Raw genomic sequence first — 24,892 nt, forward strand, 5'->3', positions numbered from 1 at the left:
CAAGCGTTGTTCATAGTTACTTACAAAATAAATAAATAATTAACAATATTTTACTGTAAACTAACCATTTAATATTGAGTTACTTGTATTTTATACAATATATGGTCAGTTATTTTCTCTATTTTTGCTCTGCCAATGACAATAGTTCCAATCTAAGCTAAAGTGCAATCAAGTGTTGTGTGTCGCCAAGCAAGATTAGATGACAGGAACTATTGTAAAAATAACATATAAATGTATTGAAGAAAAACAACACATAAGCAATTCCAAAATTAGAGTTTTATTGGTCATTTGGGCTGCAATGGGTCATAATATCAACAAGTAATTGCAAACAGTGCCCACATAACTCTGGACAGCCATCGTTTATTAAAAAGCTGTTGATCATCCTGTGGCTGTCGGCCTCATGAGTGGACTGGCTTCTTGCTTCCATTATGCACTTTTAATTGGCATTCCACAGGCCCTCTGTGCAATACACACACACAAACATTAGCACAGATCTCTACCAGGCAGAGACAGTTATGACGAGGGCTTCAGTCCACTACTACATTTTAGTCCAAACATGAAGATCCCAAAGGGTGCATTTAGAAAAATGGCCGCAGAGCCTTGAACGTCACTCGACCTCTTTGATCCATGAGAGTGGCCCAGGGGAGAAGACAATGGAAATGATGAACGAAGAAGAGATGAACAAAGAAGGATGTGGAAGGACAAGATGGAATCTTTGACAATAGATGTCAAGCAATCAAATGAGAGATGGAAGGTCATTAAACTGAGCCAAATGGCAAAAAGAATGTAACTAATAAAAAAGAGAGGGATGAAAGTAACGTGTATCTGGACCAAACTACCGTCTCACTTATTCACTTTGGTCTCTTTGTCTTTTAAGAGGTGGGCATTCCTTTATTTGTGTGTAAATAAATTTCAGAAAGACTGTTTTATACGGAAAAGATAAGAACATGCAAAAATCCTTATGTCTGTAGTCCAAATTATACATATACAAGTTCTTCACGCCCATTTCTTCTTCATAGACTACATCAAAAGAGAAAAAACTAAACAAAAAACTATGTACACACCATTTCATTTACAGTGGAGTAAAAAAGAAAAGAATACCAGGCATGAAAAATACCAGGATGACTAAGGCTTATGACATGTTTTCATTTGCAAAATACCAAATCACTTAAAAAAAAAAAAAAAAAAAAAAAAGAACAAAACAAAGAGTTCTGCTACCAAATAATAATACTCATTTCTCATTTCGCAACCAGCTGCATAAGTTAACGTTTTGGTGGAAAATTTATGTTTATAAAAAAAAAAAGAAAACCCAACAAAAACTGAAAACTATTTTCTAACAAACTGTACAAAGCTGTTCTCTCTGTCTAACCATTGGCAATCTTCCAAAGTCTTTATTTGATACGTGACGTGAACAGCGTGATGGTGAGAAACGCAAACAAAAGCGCGTAGAAGCATAAACATTATAAACAGGCTCACGACAAAAACACTCCAAAACTCTGAGCCATCAAAGCCATTGAACAGAAAAACAACATTGTCAGATCAAATGAACAAAGACCAAAATAAGAAAGAAAAATGTAACAACAAAAATGTACAAAAAGGCACGTAATATCCCAGTGCTTCTGTACTGTGAGATTCAAGTGTAACTTAGCATTCGTTTAAACGTTCTTTAAGCGTTCCTTCATAAATTTTGCACTGATGATCCATCAAACTTAGGCAAAAAAATCCTGGACTGAAACAAACTAGTCACATTTCCTTCATTAGACCCCATCCATCTGTAACAGAGGGCCTCGGAGAGACCTGGTTTTGTTGCCATGGTGATCTTCCTTCCACCTTCTTTTCATTTCTCAGTCTTCGCTCACAATCTCTCTAGGGTATATTGGTTTCTTCATTGTTTTGATTCAGCACACTGTCCACGTCCCGCAATAAAAAAAAAGTGCCACACTGTTTTTTTGATGTTTTTTCTTTTAATTTTCTTCCTCCAATATCTTACCTGCTGTGGTCCTGCGGTGATGGCGTAGCTAGTCGTCGTTGCCTCCGTACATATCGGCGAGTTTGCGGAAGCGGGGGCCCCAGTCGTTGAGGTAGTCATAGTCCTGATCACCTCCACTGCTGGAGGAGTGAAGGGAGCTGAGGGACCCAGCCGTGGAGCCACTGCCCTCATAGTCAAAGACCAGCAGGGAGTCGTACGGAGGGGCCGTGGGATCTGTGTCAGCTGCCTTTAGACCCTGAGGGAGAAACACGACAGTGGATGTGGTTTTAATATTGAGTCATTTCCTTACTGCAAATATAGCACTATTAACCACAATGTTGAATTAAAGGTGTAGGTCACCCAAAAATGCAGTCAACCGTATGTTGTTCCAAACCTGTATAACTTTCTTTTTTCCTGTGGAACACAAACAATGTTATGTTGAACGTTGCTCTCAGTCACCATTCACTTTCATTTTATGAAAAATATGATTAATGACTGAGGCACTAACATTCTGCCGAACATCTCCTTTTGAGTCACACTAGAGAAAAAGAAAGTCATAGAGGTTTGGAACAACATGAGGTTAAATGATGACAGAATTTTTATTTTGGGTGACCTATCCCTTTAAATCAATAAATGTTTTATAACACCTCAAGCATCGAATATTTCTGTTAAAGTGCTATGTATCAGAAGAGGGGGATGGGGAGGACAAAAGGAAAGGACAAAAGAGGAGGAGGGGAGAAGGGAGGAGAGGCAAGCAGAGAAGGACTGGGATCGTCATGCAAACAAATGCAGGCTAAAGCGTTTATTTATAAGTGGTTCTGGAAACAGCACAGTCTGAGAAAGATCAAAAAATTAAAAAAACAACACAAAACATCAGTCGGTCAATGCACTAGATGAGGGTTAACATAGTGCAGCAAAAACTTAAAGTGAGAAGAAGGAAGGAAGAAAGGGTCATGGTACAAATGAAAAGAACTGATACCAATAAAGGAAAAAGTGTGTGAGAGAGATAGAAAATGCAATACTGGTACCAACATTCTACAAATAAAACACCATTGACAATGGCTGTTTCAAAACCTAGTAAGCTGCCTACCTAGACAGCATTTTTGGCATCATAGCATTACAATTTTTTAAATAAATGTATGGGCATTATAGACATGCGATATCTTTTGATTTGTTGCCTACCTAGACAGCATTTTTGAAAAGTTGGGCATCAATGGAACACTAACACCATTCGCTGGTGACCTAGGCTTCATCCACATTCATTTGGATACATCTGAAAACTGCATTTATTTTTTTCCGAAACGCTCTCTGCCCGCATTGCCATTTTTAAGTTTCCAAAAGTTTCTCGTCCAGATTGAAATGTCTGAAAACTCTTAAATCCCCCTACTGTGCAATGTGAAAAATTGCCGTTCCATGTACAGTCTGAAATGCGATTTTCCCTGTGTTCTATTGCCAGACAAATTCTGAGGAAACTTCCCATCGCCTTTGAAAGAATGCAATGTGAAAGTTGTACAAAGTAACGTTTATATTTAACAACGCTATCAAAGTGAATAACAGGCACAACAACACAGCTACAACATGGGCTGCCATCTTGATTGTTTTGGGTTGAATGGATCACATGACTGCATCACATGACAACAAATACATCATCATTTTGAGAAATCTCCATTTTCCCTGATCATGCTACAGATGCCGTTTTCAGATTTATCAACTTGGACAGTGCTTACGAAAAGCAACATTTTCGCTGGACAAAAACTTAGTAAAAAGGTTTGTTTTCAAATGAAAACGTATTAGTGTGGACAGGGTCCTAGACAGCAATTTGGGCATCACCTTCAAATGTTCAAATGAACCTACAATAGCCAATGTTTTAATCGAATGTTTGAACTTGTCTCAGATGTTAAAAAATACAGTCTAGGTAGGAGGCTCCCTAGGTTTTGAAACAGCCATATTGTACAAATAAAGTTCTATTCTTGGCATAACTGTGTCCAGACAGAACACTGACATAGACTAAACATTGTATAGATGTTCAGTTGCCATAATCTGCACATGGAATATGAAATTTGCTTGTCTAAACAAATCTTTCTACAGGCACAAAATGACTTTGAACAAAATGTAACTTTCCATTTTAATTAAATAGAAGCCATTATTGCTACACATAATTTACAAGTGATGCACTTTGCTCACATTGCAATGCAATGTTCTAGAGACAACAAAAAAAGTCCTAACTGCTGTTTTTCTCTATCAAATACATTTCAGTTGGACAGATTGGCAAACGCTGCCTTCTACAAAGCCTGTCTGTCTTTTAAGTAAGGCTGCTTACATTTAGACATAATGTTTAATTTATTACCTTACTTAAGCAGTTTCTTGCTAATCTCACAGTTCTTTGAGCAGAGTTGCACTGCTTAAAGCCTGACAGGTCTGCATGTGTGCCTTTGAGTGTGTGTGTGCACGCGTGTCCACAGACTGTAGCGCGAGATATTGAATCCCTAAGCCTGGTTAATGATCAACTAAACTAAAAGGCCCTTGGTCCAATTAGCTAATCAATCACCATTAAGTCTTATCATTGGTGCCATCAAGCCATTTCATATGGCGAGACTTCTGTAGAGAGAACACACAGACATGTCGTACCTCGTGGATGAACTCTCCTATGTCTCCTGGGTGGGGCGCGGCCGAGCGGATGGGATAGTTAGGCTCCGAGTGCATGGGCCGCTCATCCAGACGGCGGATCCCGACAGGCTTAATCATGTCTGGCTCCAGAGTATCGGGCTGCTGCAGCTGACTCAGATCGTAGTCCTACAGAAACACAGATAGCAACACAAACAGGGTTAGCGGTCTGCTAAAAAAAATTGTGGATATCTAGAAAAATCTGCATGGAGAGGATGGAATGTTATTGTTGACCGTAGTACTTTATTTGTATTATACTTCGATTTATGTGAATAATATTTCAAATAGAAACATGCTGCAGTACATTGTGTTACTGCGAAAATATGAGCTTTACTTATGGGGCTTTTCCACTGCACGGTACAACTCGATTCAACTCGACTTTGCTTCTTTTTTGGGGGGTATTCCACTGTGGATAGTATCTGGTACCTGATTGGGTCAGGGAGAATCGTCACTACCAGTGTCACTGTATATCTGACACCTGAAATCAACCCGCTAGTTTTAAAGTTAGTAAAAGCAATAGCAGTAACATTTGTGCACGCGACTTTCGAAATTCGAAAAGAAATGACTATGCGTAAAACCATGCCGTGGTCAATAAACGAGGTGCAGGCGGTCCACTCGTTAGCGATGAACAAAATGATAAAGTCTCTCAGCTGAAGTGAGTTAGCTGTTGGCCGCACATGGCTACCACCGGACCTAACAACAATGTTGGGAAAAGTAAAAATAAAAACTTAAGTGACTACAGAACCATCAAGGAAAAGCGGAAGTGGTTCGACCAAATGGACGCAATCTAAACCGGTGAGCAATGGGAGGGAGAGTGCCCTGGACGCAGCCACGATGGAGGGTGGTACATTTTGTTACGTTAACTCTATACTCTGCTTGAAAGCTTCACTTTATTTAGTTGACCTGCTTCTAAAACAACCAGACCAATTTAACTGTTACACTTGTGTAAAATCAGCATGCAACAACTGCTTTATGCAACACAATGAGCTAGTAGCTAACAGCTAGCGGTCGTGTTATTGTTTTGGTCAGTTTGTGTTGTGTTTAAGATGCTGTCACTGCAGCAGAGGCGGCGCAACTATGACGATCAGCATATAATCCCACCCACGTTGATGCAGCACTAAACTGCAGTGGAAATGTAGGCTCAGAAAAATAAAGAGAGTAGAGTTGAGGCGAGTCGAACCGTAACGTGCAGTGAAAAAGTGGCAATAGCTACAGTTTAGAGACAAATCTGACAAAACCTCCCTTTGGGGACATATGGGAATGTCCTAATTTGGAAAATGTATAAAGTAAATAGGCTTGTGAATCGATTGAGAAATTTAGACTAATTAATCGCACAGTTTTCTGACAAAACAAACACTGAAATATAATCATGAAGATATTTACTTTATACTTTTGTCTCATAGAAAAGTGGTTAGTCATAATTTATTGTAATAATTTAAATATAATCATGTTAAAACATTTTTTTTTTAATTGACACATTTTTAAAGGTATAAATCTCTGATACAAGTATGTTTACATGCCATAAAATTAATGGACATGCTGTAAATAAATGCTTCTGCTTTTTTCCAGAGGCCTTTTTTAATAATAGTATCAAATGGGCAGATTATGTTTATAGCAAGCTTTATTGGAACTATTCATAAAAGTACAATGTTTATAGATAAAGATGAACTATAAATGTATAGATGACCCTTAAAGCAAACACAAATAAACTGAAAGCCACACAATTCTTATTTTAAATTTCATGGGGTCTTAACATGCCTCTCTCTCTCTCTCTTTTTAAACAAGCTAATTGTTTAGATCATGAAGCTAGTCAATCAGGCTGACATCAACAAAGAGAGGAAGTGTGTTCTACCTGGTCCTCCTCTCCGCCACCTTCCTCATCATATTTGAGAATGTTGTCTCGCACATCATCCTCTGGATCGATCAGCAGTTGCTTGGCCTGTCTCTCTTTATCCCGTCTCTTCATCCACATCACAAACATCAACACCAGCACTGCAGAGAGAGAACACACACACAGAGAGAGAGAGAGAGAGATCAATATAAAACGAGCAAATGACTTGAGATCACACAGTTAATGCTGGCACTAGCGGTACCATTTGGAATTGCAATGTGTTTGTCTGATCAAGAATTAAAAACACTGACTCAACCAAAGACAGAGGTGCAGAAATTATGCACTTCCCCTTTAAATGTCAAAGCACACATAACATATGACTACCAGAAATCTTACCAATGGATAAGAGCTGCACTGCCTGGAAGAAGCAATATCAATATAGTGTGTGCATATGTGTATACATATTGTTACCAAAGTGAGTTAAATCAAATAAAACCTTCCTCTGTAGATATTCAGGGATGTCTTGATGTGGAAAAAAATATTAATAAAATGTTTGGATCTTTTATTTTTGAAATAAAGATTTCTTCTGTTTGTCCTGATCCTGTCTATGACTGAGTCCTGTTCCCAAATTCCTGACAGTTATGGGCAGTTACAATTGAGCTACTGCTGGTTTTTGCATTGTCGAGCTACAGTCTTCGTCTGTCTGTCCATGTATACATCATACAACACTATGCGTAATCGAATAGCTTAAGAAAGTATGTCAGCTCAAATAGTGACGTATATGTTTTCTGGTTGACCTTTTGTGGCATAGCGCATTGAAGAAGTCAGCTAACTAGCTTCTCAACAGTGAGACGCACACAACAGACAAAGCAACATGGCAAACTTGCACATGCAAATTAATTTTGCGGCAAACTCTTCATTGTCGCCAAAGGTTTGCTGCAGGTTCATCACTACCAGTGAAGAGCTTGAACTTCTGACAGACATTTTTTTCAAACACAAATTGCAAGCTCATTTGCATGTGAAAATAATGAGAAAGAAATTTGCGGCAAGTTTGTCAGAACTCTAATGTACATTATCTGTTGTGCAATGGTTATGTCCGAAGGCGCCACAATTTGCACAAATTTCAAGCTGTCTGCCTCATTATATGAACGGAATCCACATGAGATAAGTAAACAAAGTTGTTTAAGTTGTAACAACATTAAGATAATTGAAATTAAGATACATGTAGTAGATAATGTGTAATTTGTAATTTTACATTATTTATAATGCTAATGCTAGCATGTTGATCTTGGCCCTAGTATGCACCAAAAACCCTCTTTTATTGTAGGTTATGATGGAATCTGAGAAAATAGTCTTTCAAGCTTTTGTATATGGAAGTGTCTGGTATATACACATGTAGATAGCTTAACATAAACGTGTGTTTCTTACCCAGTAAAATTATGATGCAGATGAGTATGGCGATGATGGCTCCGGTGCCCAGCCCGGCAGCCATTATGCGTTCCATGTCTACGCAGTCACCATGGTGATCGCACTGGCACACTTTGATGCGCAGGAAGGTGGTGTTGGACATGGGCAGGTTGCCTGAGTCTGTGATGCTGATGGGCAACACGTATATCCCACTCTCCAGATAACTGATCTTCAGACTCAACTGAGCATGATCGCCTACAAGCCAACCACAAATATAGCAAGAACACAAGGGTCAAAGAAAATCTGGCAAGAGACAACAGAACAGAAAAACATGTTGAAATGCAGATTTGCTAAATGTGATATTTGTTTAAGCTGAAGTGTGTAATTTCTGTGCCACAAGTGTCACCAAATGGAATTGCAAAATAATGATTGCTTTCAAACAGGTTTCCTCTGTCTGCTATTGGTTGGAGAAACAGAAAGTCCAGTCCTGAACTCACAGCACTGGTTGAGCCAATGTTGCTGTTTTGGGCTGGTCAGGACAAAGCTGTGTTTTCATAGCGAAATATGACACACTTCAGCTTAAATCCTGGTAAATAACAAAGTCTGTGTTGGTGTGTAGTGTACCACTGATTCGAGTTAATGTCCAGTTCCTGCGGATATCGGAAGGTCGGTTGGGCAATTCGAAGGCGTAAGGCCCAGCGTTGGGGTTAAGGTCTCCATCTACTGCTGTGATATTGATGGCATTGGGCTCGGGCCGCTCACACACTTCTGTTTCCTGAGGGTAGACACGAGGAGCATTATCGTTTATGTCCAGCAGGTAGATCTGCAGAGTTCCTGTCCCGCTCGCAGGAGGGACACCTTTTGAGAGACAAACAAAGAGACAGAGGAAAAGTCAATATAATCATTGTCTCACATCAGCATAAGGTCTTAGACAGGACGGAGCCATCTGACTGGCAAGCAATACGTCCATGTAAAGTTATTTTCGTGGTAAATCAGCAATCGGACCTAACTCTGAGAACACATCACATTAGAGATGTGTGAGCAAGGATATCTAATTGATATACTAATATTTGCCACAAACAACACTCTGAATGTCTTTCCAACATTTGATGGCAAGAACCTGGCAAAATATGCAACTTGTTTTTATTTCAAGCTCTCAATTGTAACAGCCTGATAACTTTTAAACAGAAATTTGTTTTCCAGTAGAATGATAAAACTTGTGTACCCAGATTCCTGGCAATTGTAAACCAGCTAGCCAATCAAACTGTATTTTTATTTGCAATATGTATCATGACTGTGAGGTGGGCGTGACGTCTGAACCTCAGATATACATGCAAATTGAAAATACAGCAGAACTACAGCAGTTGACAACTTTAAGTTCCAATCATTTGGGTTTCTGTACATGATAACATATTTTTACACATCCAATCATATCTCAGTCAACCTGTCCTAATGCAGATTCATTAACTATATACAAACAGGAGCTTTGGTAACCATCACAGACTAAAACATCAACACTGAATCTGTAAGAAAAGTGCTTAGTTTCTTTTAGAATTGGACGATATATACAATTTTCACAATATGTTTCCAAGGTGATTTTCCAAACGGCGTCACACTAGACAAATTGTGCAATGCCTAACCCTTACAAAAAAATCTAGAGTTCTGACAAACATGCTGCAAATTTCCCACTCATTATTTTCACAAAGCATTTGGAGGCAGCTTTAAGATGAAGATAAGTTTTAAAAGTGTTTCAGATTTAAACAAAACAGTGTTATAGTTATGTTTATTTCCATTAATTAGTTCAAACTGTCCATTCTAATGAATCGATCAAAACCTATGATTCAACGATTAATTTGTGTTATCTCTTAAAAATTCCACAAAGGACTCTGCATGGCATTTTTTTATAAATTAAAATGTTTTAGTAAAAAACATATTCAGGTTAATACAGCTCTTTGTTACTTTGAATGTTATTTTGGTGCATACCCAGATAGAACACGTATGTCTCCGAGATGTCAGTTTAAGAGCGTTTCATCTGGAAAGCAGTGCATTCAAATTACCATCGGTTAAACATCTTAAAAATATCCGATTTAAAAACATTCTAAATCATAATCGTCTCAAAGACATCTGCAGAATGTTTTTTTTGACATCCAAGAAGAAACATGTTATAGACGTATTGCAGATCAACAACCTAAAATATATTTCTTCCAGATGTAAAAACACACATCTAATAGATGTCTGGGTAATGTATGTGTGCTACATGATTTAATATTATTCTTGTGTTCTTTTAATAAAAAATTAGTCATTGAAAATTATGCTTGTTACTTTTCTTGTAACATTTTGAAAATGACTACCTTGCAATAATGGCTGTTTGCTTGAAATAATAATTCCTCTGATAAAAAAAAAAAAATGGCAACAGCAACAAAAAAAAACGTTTTGCTATTTCAGAACAAATACATAAATATCATGCTGGCATTCTACAGCCCTGAGAGCAACTTAATCAAGTTCAACTAACTATTCTTTAATTTACTGAATCAGTTGTGTGCACTGGACTAAATGCGAAAAGTCCTCTTAGTAGGTAAGGGAGCTAATCAGCACCACACTGCTACTAACACACTAAGATTCAGCTTAACTGAGTGTTTCTAGGGCCAAGTTTTCAAATTTACAGCGTGTGTGGGAGGGGGTTTGTTTCACAGCTCCAATGCAGGGTGAATGTTAAACATGGCTGCAGAATAGGGCCTAGCAGACTTCAGTAGACTCATTCACACAGCGGCTAGTACATGTGCATATGTGTGTGTTCGAGGGAGAGAGAGACAGCTTTAGAGAACAACCAAGATAAAGTTTCTTAAGTTCAAAAACACAGCTAGATGGAGTCATCAGAATGGAACAGAACGAGACACATTTTTAAAAGTTGGCCTATTTTTATCTTAAAGGTTCTGTAAGAGATTTAGCCGCTGTAGAATTTCCTAAAGTTGAGCCATTGGATTAGCCACGCCCCCTTTTCCCCAAAACCCCACACTCCAAAGATCCCAAATGAGCTTTATTGAGACTGACATGAGCAGAAATGTTTGTCAAAAACAACAGCAGCAAAATAGCGCCCTCAACTGACAACTGTTATGAGTAACTTGGCATAAAAATGGCAGTAAGCCTCAATAATTCGCTGCAACTACAATACTCTGAGAACATGCAAAATGATTGACAGGCAGAAAGCGTCATTGTCTGAGGCTCGCGGACACATTGCTGTTTACAGAGTCTAGAGCTGTCACAGAGACTGGTGAGATATCTCAGGACACTTATTTCATTAATATCTTTCAGGGGAGTAGTAAAATTGTTTGCACACATTCCCATGAAAAAAATCGCTTAAAGCACCTTTAACACGCCGTCTCAAGACATGACTGTGATGAGGAGGAGTGCACGGCCGGGCCGAGATGGAGCACGGCCGGCGCTGAATCAGCTGATCAGCGGGTGAGCGAGATAAGGGGCAGCTGGAGCATCGGTTCAAGAAAGAGAAATGCACTCTGCCGCGTTGCATGTGTGTCTGTGTCTTTATGTTGTTTTAAGTTCATTTATGCATTAAATGTTTATGTTGATTGTTCAGCCGGTTCCCGCCTCCTCCTTGCCCGACCTTTAACTGTTTCAATGACGGAAGGCTCAAACAACAGAGCAAGATGTGATGCAACTTTTGTATTTACTGTATATAACATCTACTGTTATATACAGTAAATACATATAAATTAGTTGACCACACTAATCAATTTGCTGGATGACTAGTCAGCCATCACAACCAATTCCTAAGAAAAAGTTAGCGCATAGGCTTTCAGAATGAGTTTGCATATGTTGTTTGTGCTTTTAACATGAACGTGTGAGTGTGTGTATATCTCTGCATTTGTGCGGTTGTAATTCTTCCGTGGAGGTCACATCAATGGAATCACTCATCCACACTGAACCTGTAATGAACATTAACTGAGCCACAGCTTCTGCATACATACACTTATTTACACAAAAAAACACGCCAAAATCTACCTACCATTGTCGGAGGCCATGAATGTGGCGTTGTAGAGGTTATTTTTGACGTAGGGAGACTCGCGGTCCAAAACAGCAATAGTTGAAATGCGTCCATTGTTAGGGTCAATCTCGAGCCAGTTGGCGGGGTCAAACAGCTTAGAGTACCTGTAAAACACACAAAAAAGAGGTTGTTTGAATTAACGTTTTCACACAAGAACCATTAAAGTGGAAAAATGTAATGACACACAATAACAATGAATTAAAGGGGCAGTATTATGCAATTTTGTAGCATTTTTTTTTTACATAGTTTTTTACTCCTTGAAATACATTTCAAATGTTCGTCAATGTTTCTTGCACCACAAAACATTAATTAGTTTTACATGAAAATTCTCTCAGACCCTTAAAACATAACCATGACGATTTCCAATTTTTGCTGCTAGGTTACCATAAATGGGTTGTAAATGTCCCCTATTAATTCTGAATAGAAAGTGATTTCTTTAAATGAAAGGCTGGGCCCTGTGTGTACATGTGTGCTTGCTTTTATACCTAATACTTTGCTGCATGTATCTGTCTGGATCATGTGCTATAAAAGTCGTTAGCATTGACCACTGAGGTAGACCCTCCTCCAGTTTGATCTGTTTGGGGTTGGGGTCAAAGTTTGGGCTTTCATTCACATCGATAACACGTATGGACACAGTGGCAGTAGACTGGCGGGTGCGATGGATCCCGCTCACCAGCGGCACCTCATTTTCAGCAACGACAGTCAGCATGAATGATCGATTCATCTCAAAATCTATTGGCTGTACACAAGGACACACACACACACACACACAAACAGTCAAGTTAATGTAACTTTGTAATCTGTTAGGGGAAAGAATTCAAATACAAAATAAATGTATTTTGTTGCAATTATATACAGACTCATTCCCAATAAAGAGAAATATAAACCATTAACTGTATAGGTGGAAGCTGTTTCCATGGAGACAATATTTTGTTCTGTATTTAAACCAATGCGTATGGGATTTAGAGCTTCTTGCAAATAGCAACACACCCCAATAATATCAGATACAGTGGCCTCAAAAATTATTTGGACACTTTTAAGTCACACTTAAAAAATTATGGATTTCATTCTATGGATAAAAAAATAAAGTGGCATCTGGAAACAAATTATGCTAGAGCTTTTCTCTGAACTAACATACATTTTCTGAACCATATTTGTATTTACATTAAACCACATGGTTTCAAGGTGATGTTTAATGGATGTATGAAGTCAGTTCACTCAAGTTTCCTGGCAATATCCAAAAAGTATGACAACCAAAAAGTGTCATAATACCTTTTGTCTTGATTAACAACAGTATATCTATTCCTGTTTCATTTAACCCTTTAAGTTGGATTGGGCCACCGGGGATTTTTTTTTTATCAAATTATTAATAACTACAGTCTTGGTACAGGCATTACTACAGGCATTATGACCAAAACTGAACAAGTGCTTTTAAATTGGCAGACAAATGAGAAGTGTTTCATTTTGATAATTAATAAAAAAATGTGCACTGTAAGTATTATTGTAATCTGTAAAAACATCAAACTCATCAAATAGCCATTTGTCATATGTCGCTGGAGAGTAAAAATTAGCATTTTGGTAATTTTGTCTACTCGAATACTCTGACTAATTACTTTAGTACTCGCCATTACAGGGCAATTACAGGTTCATAACTGTATATATAATAACATGTATGACAAACGTCTATGGTTAATGCCATATAATGACATATTTTGTCATTATGCGAAAATTCACTGCCCAACACTGAAAGAATGTGCAAACGCGCATCTGTGTATTCTTCTTTCAGGTTACTGTAGTAATATTAGTAAGTGCGCACCAGTTTTTTTTGTGATTGTATGAACAGTATATTTTCAAATAACAGGAGATGCCATAAGAGACCATTGTGTTTTAATATGCGTGTGTGGCAGGGCGGAGGGTGGGGCCGGGTCGTGATCCTACACACCGGTACCATAATTAGCCTAATACGGGACCGGGTGTGTAGGATCACGACCCGGCCCCGCCCTGCCACAGCGTGTTGAGTTGAAGTTCAGTTTTGAAGATGCTGCATTGTGTTCCATTTAACTGCGCTCTGTCTATCTGTTTGAAACACTCACCTGCTGTACACTGCCACATGCACCTGGTGTGTAAGTGTGTGTCCAAATGTTCGCTCTTGTGAGGAAAGCCGCTATGCACTGGATTTCTATTATTGTGATTCATGAAGCATTCCATTCAACTTGGATAGTCTGAATTTCCACCTTTCAACTGAGGAAAGTGCAATGGAATGACAATTTATATCGGATATCTAACTTGGAAACTCGAGTGGAAATCTTCATTAATTTAGTCGAGATGCAGGTGTGTGTTACGTCACGCAGGGCAGGGAGGTTTAGTCAGTGACAATCATTAACTTTTATTAAATAATATCCAATAACTAGTCAAAGTTCTTACATTAAATGATAATAAAGGGTGTTTAGCAAACGATTTACAGAGACAGGTGTTCAAAACAGGGTTAATTACACTCTCTTTGTTTTGATTATTGTAACGATGGCATTGTACCTGTTTGTTTGCCATGAGAAGACTCTGATAATCAATGTACCCCCTCAAAGTCACAACATAATCAATCTCAAAATTAAAAATAAGCTCCCTCTTTGACACATTTGTGTTTAGTTGTCAGCTAACTGTCCCTTGATTTCGAATAAAGTGAAAAGTCACATCATGCGTGATCACTATCGAGCATCGTTCTCATAATCGATCATTGCTGTCACGTCCAAGTATCCGAGTCGTTAAGTACTCATTCCCATCCCTACTAGAAAACTCTCAAAGAGTAGAATAAAACCAGCATATTTGTTTTACTCAAACAAAAATATAGCAAGTAATAGCTACAGTAAGTTCATGTCTTTGACATAAATATTACATGTAAACAGGTGTTGCTTATAAGACGCATTTTCGTCACACACAATGCAATCGTATGCATAGATCATTAGACAATCCACACAAAGCACAATGTGCACACAGCACATAATGTGCTATCTGGGTAAAAACACATTAGCTTTCCTGGATCAGATGACTTTATTGGAAATGTTGTAATATGTTGTCCAGCGTCATGGAATGCTAAACCAATAGTATTAGGATTCAGATCGCAGCAACCAGAGGTGGAAGTCATCCAAATATGAGCAGAGAACTCCTTCATGGCTCAAATGACACAGAATGGAATTTAATGAGATTAATGCTTTGAGGAGAGAGAGCATTTATTTAGTCATTGTTGTATATGCATGTGTAATTAGCTCTTATGTACAATTATTATGTTTTATTTGTTTGGAGAGGCTTTTGGACACTTGGAGTCAGTTTTGGAATTTTTATAATGCTATAACGTTTGATTACTATTTTTTTTACTCAGTTACAGGTGATATGATTGTAAAAGTTTTAATATATATCGTTAAAAAATGTGAAAAGTTTTCTTTAAAACAATACCAAACAACTGACCCTAGAGTTATAAGTCTTTAATTTAATTCTGGGCATGCCACTGAAACAGGAAATCTTTAAAACACCTTCAGAGCTTAAAGAGTTAAAACCCAAGAAATTTATTTTTGAGAAAGGTTTTGGTTGAAAATGTGTGCTTGTGCTATCTTTCTAGAAAATAAATGCCACTTGGTTATATTTGTAGTTATCTAATGCAATGATTTTCATTCATTTTTAAGTTTAGCTTAAGTGTCCAAACACTTCTTGGGGCCACAAAATGTACTCTATGTACTGCAGTGTACATGCATTACCTTGACCACGGTAACAAGGCCTTCATTGGTAACTGGGTCAGTAGGGACGGAGAAGCGTCCGGTTGGATCCCCAGATATTATCCGGTAAACGGCATTCCAGGAAGGAGTTCCTGGTTCGTCTTTGTCTGTCACGGTGAGATTTGCCACTATTGCATTCACACGGTTCTCTGGGACATCACCGTGAAACTACAGTGAGAGAGAGATCGATTTTCAGCAAAGATGGCTTTTGCAAAACTCGTGTTTAAGTGTCTGTGTGTGTCACTCACAGTCTCTCGGGTGAACTCTGGAGCATTGTCATTGACATCCAGCAGGCGTATGACAGCAGTGGCGGTGTTGGACAGACCATACATGGGGTTTCCCTCCATATCGGTGGCCTGGATGATCAGGGTGTACTGAGGCACCTTCTGCTCAGCACAGAAAACAAAACAAGTTAGGTTTGAAAACATAGGACGGATCACCAAAGAGTGAAACACAGTTTTTACATTAGCCTCACAGTTCACACAGTCAGTCGCATTATACTGTATGATGTGACAGACAACTAGTTGTCCACTGCAATTCCATTCAAACAGCACAGGCTAGTCGAACACACTCTCAAAATACAGTTGAGTCACTTCGGCTAAAGAATGCAGTCGTCACTCTTGTTCATAATGTAACCGTTTTTAGTACTAACCTAAAAAAGACCTGACAACCGTTTTCTTCTGCTGCTGTGTGAACGCATCCAGTATTTTTGTATATTGTTGGTTTTAAACTCACACACACTTCTTCATACCTCTCGGTCCAGGCCTGCAGCTACAGTGATGATTTTGCCAGTCTTGTTGTTGATAGTAAACATGTTGGAGGAGGGGCTCTCTGGGGTCTGGGAGAGGATCTTGTATCTGAGCATTCCATTGGCTGTGTTTGGGTCATCCTTATCCTGGGAGGTCACTGTCATCACAAATGTACCTAAAGCAAAGCAATAAATGTCAACAAACTGTAATTTCATTGGTCAAGGAGTGTTACAAACTCTTAACAACAGGGTTCCCACACCTTTTGACCAATACATTTCCATGACTTTTCCAGTAATTTGTAATAACTGGATACAGAATTATTATTATTATTTTTTTTGCTAATGAATCATTCACACCGATTTGGTAGTTCACCCAAAAATGTAATTTATTTCATAATATACACACCCTCATGTCATACCAGATGTGTATGACCCTCTTTCTTCTGCTGATCACAAACAAAGATTTTAAGAAGAATATCTCAGCTCTGTAGGTCCATACAATGCAAGTGAATGGCGGCCAGAATTTTGAAGGCTAAAAAAGCATACAAATGCAGCATAAAAGCTATCCATTCAACTCCAGTGTTTAAATACATATCTTAAGAAGCGATATAATAGGTGTGGGTGAGAAACAGATCAATATTTAAGTCCTTTATTCCCCTAAATTCTCCTCCCCACCCAGTAGGTGGCAATATGCACAGATAATGCAAATTGCCGAAAACAAAAGAAGAATGCGAAATTGAAAGTGGATATTTATTGTAAAAAAAGGACTTACCTCTGTTTCTCACCCACACTTATCATATGGCTTCTGAAGATATGGATTTAACCACTGGAGTCATGTGGATTACTTTTATTCTGCCTTTATATGTGTTTTGGAACTTTACATTTCTGGTCAACATTCACTAACATATTCTTCACTTTGTGTTCAATAGAATAAAAAAGTCATACTATGCCACCAAGTCATACTATGCCACCACTATGCCACCAGGAGTGGTGGTGGCATAGTGGCTAAAGCACAGGGCTGTTAATCTGGGCTGTTAATCAGAAGGTCGTTGGTTCGAACCCCACGGCCACCACCATTGTGCCCTTGAGCAAGGCACTTAACTCCAGTTTGTTCCGGGGGGATTGTCCCTGTAATAATTGCACTGTAAGTAACTGGAGTATGTTCTACTCTACAGAAGAACAATATTGTGCAATTACAATTTTTTTATTAGAACAGAGCAACTATAAAACATTATAAAAATTATATGACTTTTAAGATTTTATTTAATTTCTATGATTTTTCTAAGCCTGGAAAACATATTTTTAAAATTCCCTTATTTCCCAGGTTTTCCTTAACTCTGGGAACCCTGCGTTAAAAAACGTGCATGTGTACCTGGTTTGGCACCCTCATCCACTGTCCCGTTCCAGATCTGGTGTGTGAACTCTGGCCTGTTGTCGTTCATGTCGATGACATTGATGATGATGTCAATGGGGTTCTCCATCTGGTTCCCGTTGATGTCCACGGCATGAGCACGTAGCTGAAAACACAAACACACACTTATACAGGTACTATTTGCATAAACCCCCGAAAACACTTCATGACAACAAAAGCTGTAAAAACAAACGCCCAATTTTACATCTGGGCAGCTATCTAAACAACAACAACCACAACACTCATTTATGACGGTTGTTTGGGCATAGCAGCTGCTCGAGTTGACCTGCTTGCAGTTTGTGTGCTGGAGCAGATAATAGGCTTCTAGGTCTGCAGCAGGGTCAGAAATTGCCAAAATGTCCCAAAATGGAATATGTGGAGCAAATTGAATTTAGCTCTTTCTTATTTGTAATAATGTAGGGAATTTGTAGGAAATACTAATTGTTTCTAATTGTTCAGATTGAGAATTTATTTTCATTGAATAAGTATGATCTAACATATATTTTATATGGTTAGGAACATATATACTCATTAAGGTAAAAATGCCCCTGAAAAACAATTTCCATGGGGCAAAAATCGCCCCTTTATCTCTGACACAGGCCTGATGTTGCACTTTTAGCACCATTAGGAGGTGAATCATTAAATATTCATGCAATCTCTACATAGATATTTGAATTAGAATGTGGATTAGATGGAAGCTGGGGGAGGTTAAGAGCTTTTCAGGTCCAGTTGTAAATAATTGATATTAAAACAACAGAGGAAAAGGCTGGAACTACTTTCAGGGGAGATTGTGGATTGTTCGTACTTAGGAAAAGCCAGATTTAGGGAATGCCCCCCCTACAGGCACAACAAATGAATGTGTGTGTGTGTGTGTGTGTGTTTTAGAGCTAGGATAAGCTCCTGGAACTTTAATTTTGCCTGCTATCCTCTTCACAGTACAGTGGATTAGAGGGATGTCAGAGGTCAAATTCTCCGACCGGCTGCCATGGTAACCCTGACATACGTAATTTATTGGGAGTTTGAGAGCGTTTCTCCCTATACTAGATGGAATTTAAAGACCAGGGATGTGGAGACACACACACACACACACACACAAACACAAACACACTTACATGGAAGTTGGGGATATGTTCTCTGTCAAGTGGTTTGGTGACAGACAGGATTCCTGAAATAGGGTCGATGATAAACAGACCGGTGGGGTTTTGGTCGGCGCCTGGCCCGGTCACACTGTAGCGTAGTGTGTTACTCTTATCCTTATCGGACTGGATCTGAAATACACAAGAGCAAATTTTGCTGATTAAATGTAAAACTGAATTACTCTTACCCTAAACAATAATTGAATGAATGTATTACATTTCTTTTTATTTAAAGGGATCTTTCACCCCAAAATTAAAATTCATTCATCATTTATTCACTTTTGTGTTATTCCTAACCCATATGACATTATTTCCTCTGTGGAACTCAAACGGAGATGTTAAGACTTCATGCGTGCCTCAAACATCTCCTTTTTGTTGTTTTCAAACAGTTTTACTTTTTTCTTCAATGTAACACAGAAAGAGATTTTACACTGAATGTTAGCCTCAGTCACCATTAATTTCATTGTATGGAAAATAGATGCAATGATAGTAAATGGTGACTGAGGCTAAATTCTGCCTAACATCTTTTGTTGTTCCCAAACCACATTACTTTTTTTTCTTCAAAGGGACACAGAAAGAAACTGTATGCTAAATGTTAGCCTCAGTCACCATTCACTTTCATTGTATGGAAAAAATTGACTGAGGACAACATTGTGCTTAAAATGTCCTTTTGTTGTCCAAAACCTTTATGACTTTCTTTCTTCCATAAAACACAAACAGAGATGTTAGACTGAACGTTAGCCTTAGTCACCACTGACTTTCATTGTATGCATAAAAGATGCAATGAAGTGAATGGTGACTGATGCTAACATTCTGCCTAACATCTCCATTCGCAGTTTTCTGAAAAAAAAAAAAAAATATGGAAAATCATATGGGTTTGGTACATAATGATATATATATATATATATATATATATATATATATATATATATACATACATACACACACACACACACACACACACACACACACTGTATATCATATATATATATATATATATATATATATACACACACACACACACACACACATACTGTATACCATATATATACACACACACACACACACACACACACACACACACTGTATACTATATATATATATATATATATATATATATATATATATATATATACACAATTCTGTGAATAAACACTCACTTTGACGAGCTCTTCAGGGAATTGTTTTCTTGAGTTCTCTAGCACATTTACAGGGGGAATGACCCAGTCTCTTTTAACACGATTCACACTGCCATCACCTTTGACAACCACACTGTGTCGTGGAAACCATATCTCTGGCACCTGGCAAAAAAAACAAAAAACAGTTACTTTTACAAACACCCACTTGGTCAATAAATATGAGATAATAACAACACTACAGGTCTACAACCCGACCCGATGGGTTTCGGGCCGGGTTCGGGCCAGTTTTTCAAGTAGGACTTTGTGTATGTAATTAATGAAAAAATAAACAGGCCTAAAGAACTGGTTATGCGCACATGCTCTCTCTCAAAGGCACGTGCAAATGGATGAGTAAGGGGCTGTTCACACCGAACGTGTTTTTGCACGCGTCTGTTCAGTTTTCTCATGTAAACACATGCTGGATGAATGTCTTTGACTGTTGCGGCACTGTTTAAACACTGTGTCAAGTTAAAAAGGACTTAAAATTCTCAAAAACGCATGTCAAGGAACCTGTGCTCTGTTTCATTGTCTGCACTGCATCTAGATTGTTTTGAGCGCACGTGTCACAAAGATTCAACGTTCTGAACAAGTTCAGGCTGTAAAGAGGGGTCGGGTTCAGGCTCATAATCTGATGGTATCATTTGGGCCGGGTAGGGTCGGGCTTCATTTTATGGCCCGTGCAGACCTCTAACCAACACCAACACACACACACACACATACATACATACACACACACACACACACACACACACACACACACACACACACACACACACACACACAGACACACACAGACACACACAGACACACATACACACACACACACACACACACACACACACACACAGACACACATACACTGCAATACACATACAGCGCATCTGCCCCGGCCTCAAATAATTACAAATTACATTTTATCCTTTTAATGGGGTCATAAATATCACTGCTGCACCAGCGTTAAATCCCACAGTAGAAAAACCCACACAGTGAATGTGTGTGTACAATTTGCAGTATTTTTTTTGCTCCTTCAGCCCTTTCATTCAGAACCAGACAGAAAAGTGTTTGACCAGAAAGCTGCCCTACTCTTAGTGTTATGCAGAAAACTGAACAATAAATCTCACTGTGTGCACATTAAGAGTTCATTCCCTGACCGAAAGTGCCAATACGAAGACAGAATCCTTTATGTGCATACACAATCTCTAACTGTGTTTGCTTGTAAGATGTCTCATTATTTCCTTTCATTTGATATGAGTTAAACCTCCCTCCCTCTTGACCTATCTTCTCTGTTGTGGTGAAATATTGATGGTAATGGCAGCGACACAGGATTCGGCAGAAGCTCTGTGATTTGGGGGGCGGGGGGGAGTTTGCAGGTTCCCTCATTTTCTCTCTCTCTCTCTGCTATGACACAGGTGATGAGCCAACTCATCACCGTTAAAGCTCCTTGCAGCTGCACCAGCTCTCCAAACAAGCTCAACTACAACACTACAATCGACAGAACAGAATCAGAAACATCTCTTTCTTTGATTATTTCTCACATAATTTTAAATATGCCAGAAAAAAATATTTATATATATATATATATTACACTTTTCTTTACAAATAATGTACAGGATAATACATTACTGATTTGTAATTTTTAGCCCATTCTAAGACTATCACAATTAGGGTTGCCAAGGGACGAAAACATTTCGGTAAATTTCCGGAAACTTTCCAAGGGAAATTAAGCTGGGGAATTTTGGAAATATTGGAAAAAAAATTGGGCACTTGGCTACATGCTGCTGCATCTTTGTGGCATTCTTAACATAGGTCTTTGCACAGTATTTGCAAATGTATGTAGCCTTTCCTTCTACATTAGCTGAGGTGAAATGTATCCACACATCAGATGGCGCACGTGGCACACTTAGTCTGTAGATTAAAAAAAGCTTGTAAAAAACACTAATGCAATGCCATGCACAGATATATAAATAATTAGCTAAACAATTGGAATATTCTGGAATGGTAAACATTTTACAATTGATGCTGGACAAAAAAATAGAAATAGGCTAGATGAACAGATGAAAATGCCTCAATCAGCATGCTAAATCAAACTATAACCTAAGTTCTTGTATGATAACAGAAAACTGGCTAGCAGAACGCAGAAGAAACAGCATCACAGTTGAGCTAGATAGCACCATGATAGCTAGCCTCTTTCTCAATTGTCAATGAAATGGTGTTAGCTAGCTTACATTTAGATATCTGATTTACTGGTTAGCTAGCTATTGTATAAACACATTTTGATTTAGTATTTGCTAATTAAATTTTAATACCATAGATTAAATATATTTACCCTAGTAATATCATTAAAAATTACTTGACTGGATGTAGACCTAGTGATCAAATGTAGTAGTGTGGCTTCAATAGTCCTGCTGTAGTAATTAGCCTGCAGTAAGTAGTGTGCTGCATGCGTGTGATTGAGGAATGTGCAGGGTAGAAATTCAACTGAATTTGCATTAAATCTGGTTGTTTTAACCAAGATTATGCTGCAAGATGTTTTTTTATCAACTACATTTAAGTTCCCTGCTATAGGCTAACCTGCAATTTAGCAAATTTCCAGTTTATTCCCATTGATTATCCATTAATTCCCATATATTCATGTTAATTACCATAGAAAGTTTCCAACATTCTCACAATTTTGAAAAAAAAAAAAAGAAAAAATCTCAATCTCAATCAGCTAGATAACTTTACCTTCTTGACAAACATATTTTGCAACCCCATTCAAAACATCGGTTTCCTGCTAGAGGAGCGCTGCAGCTCTAGTGTTTGATAGAAACACAGATCACAGCATGGCGATATATCTTTATTTCATCCTTATTTAAGCTTCAAATAATATGGGAGCATGCCATGTAAATAAACACAAACTCCAAAACTGTCATTCTGTGTGCGGTCAGAGCCGCTTCAACCAGTCGCGGAAGAGACCCAATCTGAGCGGGAGTTGAGACAGGGAGAGTTAAAAATGGTTAGGAGCAAACAGGGAGCTAACTAAAAATGGTATGTTTATTATGCAAAGCAACCGAGATGCTCCAAAAGCATCCATCTGATGCAGGTGTACATTGACGTGTCAGACTAAACCTTGGACTGATTGATGAATTCAACAGCAAAATGGAATGCTGTAAACTAAAGGTAAATGATACGCTTACACTGATGAGCCAAAACAGTGGTGGTGGTGTAGTGGTCTAAAGCACATAACTGGTAATCAGAAGGACGCTGGTTCGAGCCCCACAGCCACCACCATTGTGTCCTTGAGCAAGGCACTTGACTCCAGGTTGCTCCAGGGGGATTGTCCCTGTAATAAGGGCTCTGTAAGTTGCTTTGGATAAAAGGGTCTGCCAAATGCATAAATGAAATATGATGTTGGTCCTCCATGTGCCACTAAAACAGCGCCGACCCACAGAGGCATGGACTCTACAACACCCCTGAAGGTGTCCTGTGGTATCTGTCACCAATACATTAGCAGCAGATCCTTCAAGTCCTGTAAGTTGCGAGGTGGAGCCACCATGAATCTGACTTGTTGGTTCAGCACATCCCACAGATGCTCAATCGGATTCAAATCTAGGGAATTTGAAGGCCAGGGCAACAATTTGAACTCTTCATAATGTTCCTCAAACCATCCCACAATATGTGCAGTGTGGCAGGGTGCTTTATCCTGCTGAAAGAGGCCACTGTCATCAGGGAATACCATTGCCATTAAGGGGTTACCTGGTCTGCAATGATGTTTAGGTAGATGGCACATAGCGGTGGGCGATATGAACAAAATCCTACATCATAATATGAGTAATTTAATATCACGATAACGATATATTTCACAAAATAGTTATTTATTCTGAAAAATCAATTAAATTGTGTTATATATAAAGCCATGTAGCAATGTGACATTTTTAGTAATCCAGTCAGTGATTTAAATACTTAGAATGAAAACTTTTTTTTAACTTAAAAAATAAAAAAAATAAATGCCACATTTCATTCTGTTGATGTGCACCAATTTTCTTCTTTTTCTTTTTATTATTATTACTATTATTGTTGCTGCTCTTATTATTATTATCTTTTTATCCCCTTTTCTGCCTATTTGGAATGCCCAATTCCCACTACTTAGTAGGTCCTCATGGTGTTGCGGTTACTCACCTCAATCTGGGTGGCGGAGGACAAGTCCCAGTTGCCTCTGCTTCTGAGGCCGACAATCCGCACATCTTATCACGTGGCTCGTTGTGCATGACACTGCGGAGACTCACAGCATGGGAGGCTCATGCTACTCTCCGCGATTCAAACACAACGTGTGCCCCGTTGAGAGCGAGAACCCCTAATCGCGACAACGAGGAGGTTACCCCATGTTACTCTTCCCTCCCTAGCAACTGGGCCAATTTGGAGAATTTTTGCTGAGGAGACCTGGCTGGAGTCAATCAGCAAGCATGCACTGGATTCGAACTCGCAACTCCAGGGGTGGTAGTCAGCGTCAATACTCACTGAGCTTCTTCTCAAAGCAACGCAAAAAGAAAAATATCCATATATTCTTCCACTGCTCCAAGATCCAGTTCCGACACTCGCGTTCCCATTGTAGATGCTTTTGATGGTGGACAGGGGTCATCATGGGCACTCTGACCGGTCTGTGGCTACGCAGCCCCAAAGGCAGCAGGGTGCGTTGCACTGAGTTGTGACACATTCCTCCCATAACCATATTTAAAATTTTC

General features: G+C 38.7%; 1 protein-coding gene across 1 annotated transcript in view; it reads right to left on the reverse strand.

Moving 5' to 3' along the window:
* Window positions 1–267: 267 nt before the first annotated feature.
* Window positions 268–24,892, reverse strand: part of cdh2 (cadherin 2, type 1, N-cadherin (neuronal)) — a 61,788-nt gene continuing 37,163 nt past the window's right edge. The window contains exons 4-16 of the mRNA XM_052095294.1: window positions 20,154–20,294; window positions 18,970–19,125; window positions 17,819–17,963; window positions 16,450–16,622; window positions 15,947–16,084; window positions 15,681–15,866; window positions 12,420–12,673; window positions 11,896–12,038; window positions 8,496–8,729; window positions 7,893–8,126; window positions 6,486–6,625; window positions 4,598–4,762; window positions 268–2,225 (exon numbers count right to left, since the gene is read on the reverse strand). Of these exons, the coding sequence (XP_051951254.1) occupies window positions 2,019–2,225; window positions 4,598–4,762; window positions 6,486–6,625; window positions 7,893–8,126; window positions 8,496–8,729; window positions 11,896–12,038; window positions 12,420–12,673; window positions 15,681–15,866; window positions 15,947–16,084; window positions 16,450–16,622; window positions 17,819–17,963; window positions 18,970–19,125; window positions 20,154–20,294 (2,316 nt within the window). The 3' untranslated portion in view covers window positions 268–2,018. The remainder of the gene's footprint in view (window positions 2,226–4,597; window positions 4,763–6,485; window positions 6,626–7,892; window positions 8,127–8,495; window positions 8,730–11,895; window positions 12,039–12,419; window positions 12,674–15,680; window positions 15,867–15,946; window positions 16,085–16,449; window positions 16,623–17,818; window positions 17,964–18,969; window positions 19,126–20,153; window positions 20,295–24,892) is intronic.

The sequence above is a fragment of the Xyrauchen texanus genome, chromosome 28 (assembly GCF_025860055.1).
Source record: "Xyrauchen texanus isolate HMW12.3.18 chromosome 28, RBS_HiC_50CHRs, whole genome shotgun sequence".
Taxonomy (NCBI): domain Eukaryota; kingdom Metazoa; phylum Chordata; class Actinopteri; order Cypriniformes; family Catostomidae; genus Xyrauchen; species Xyrauchen texanus.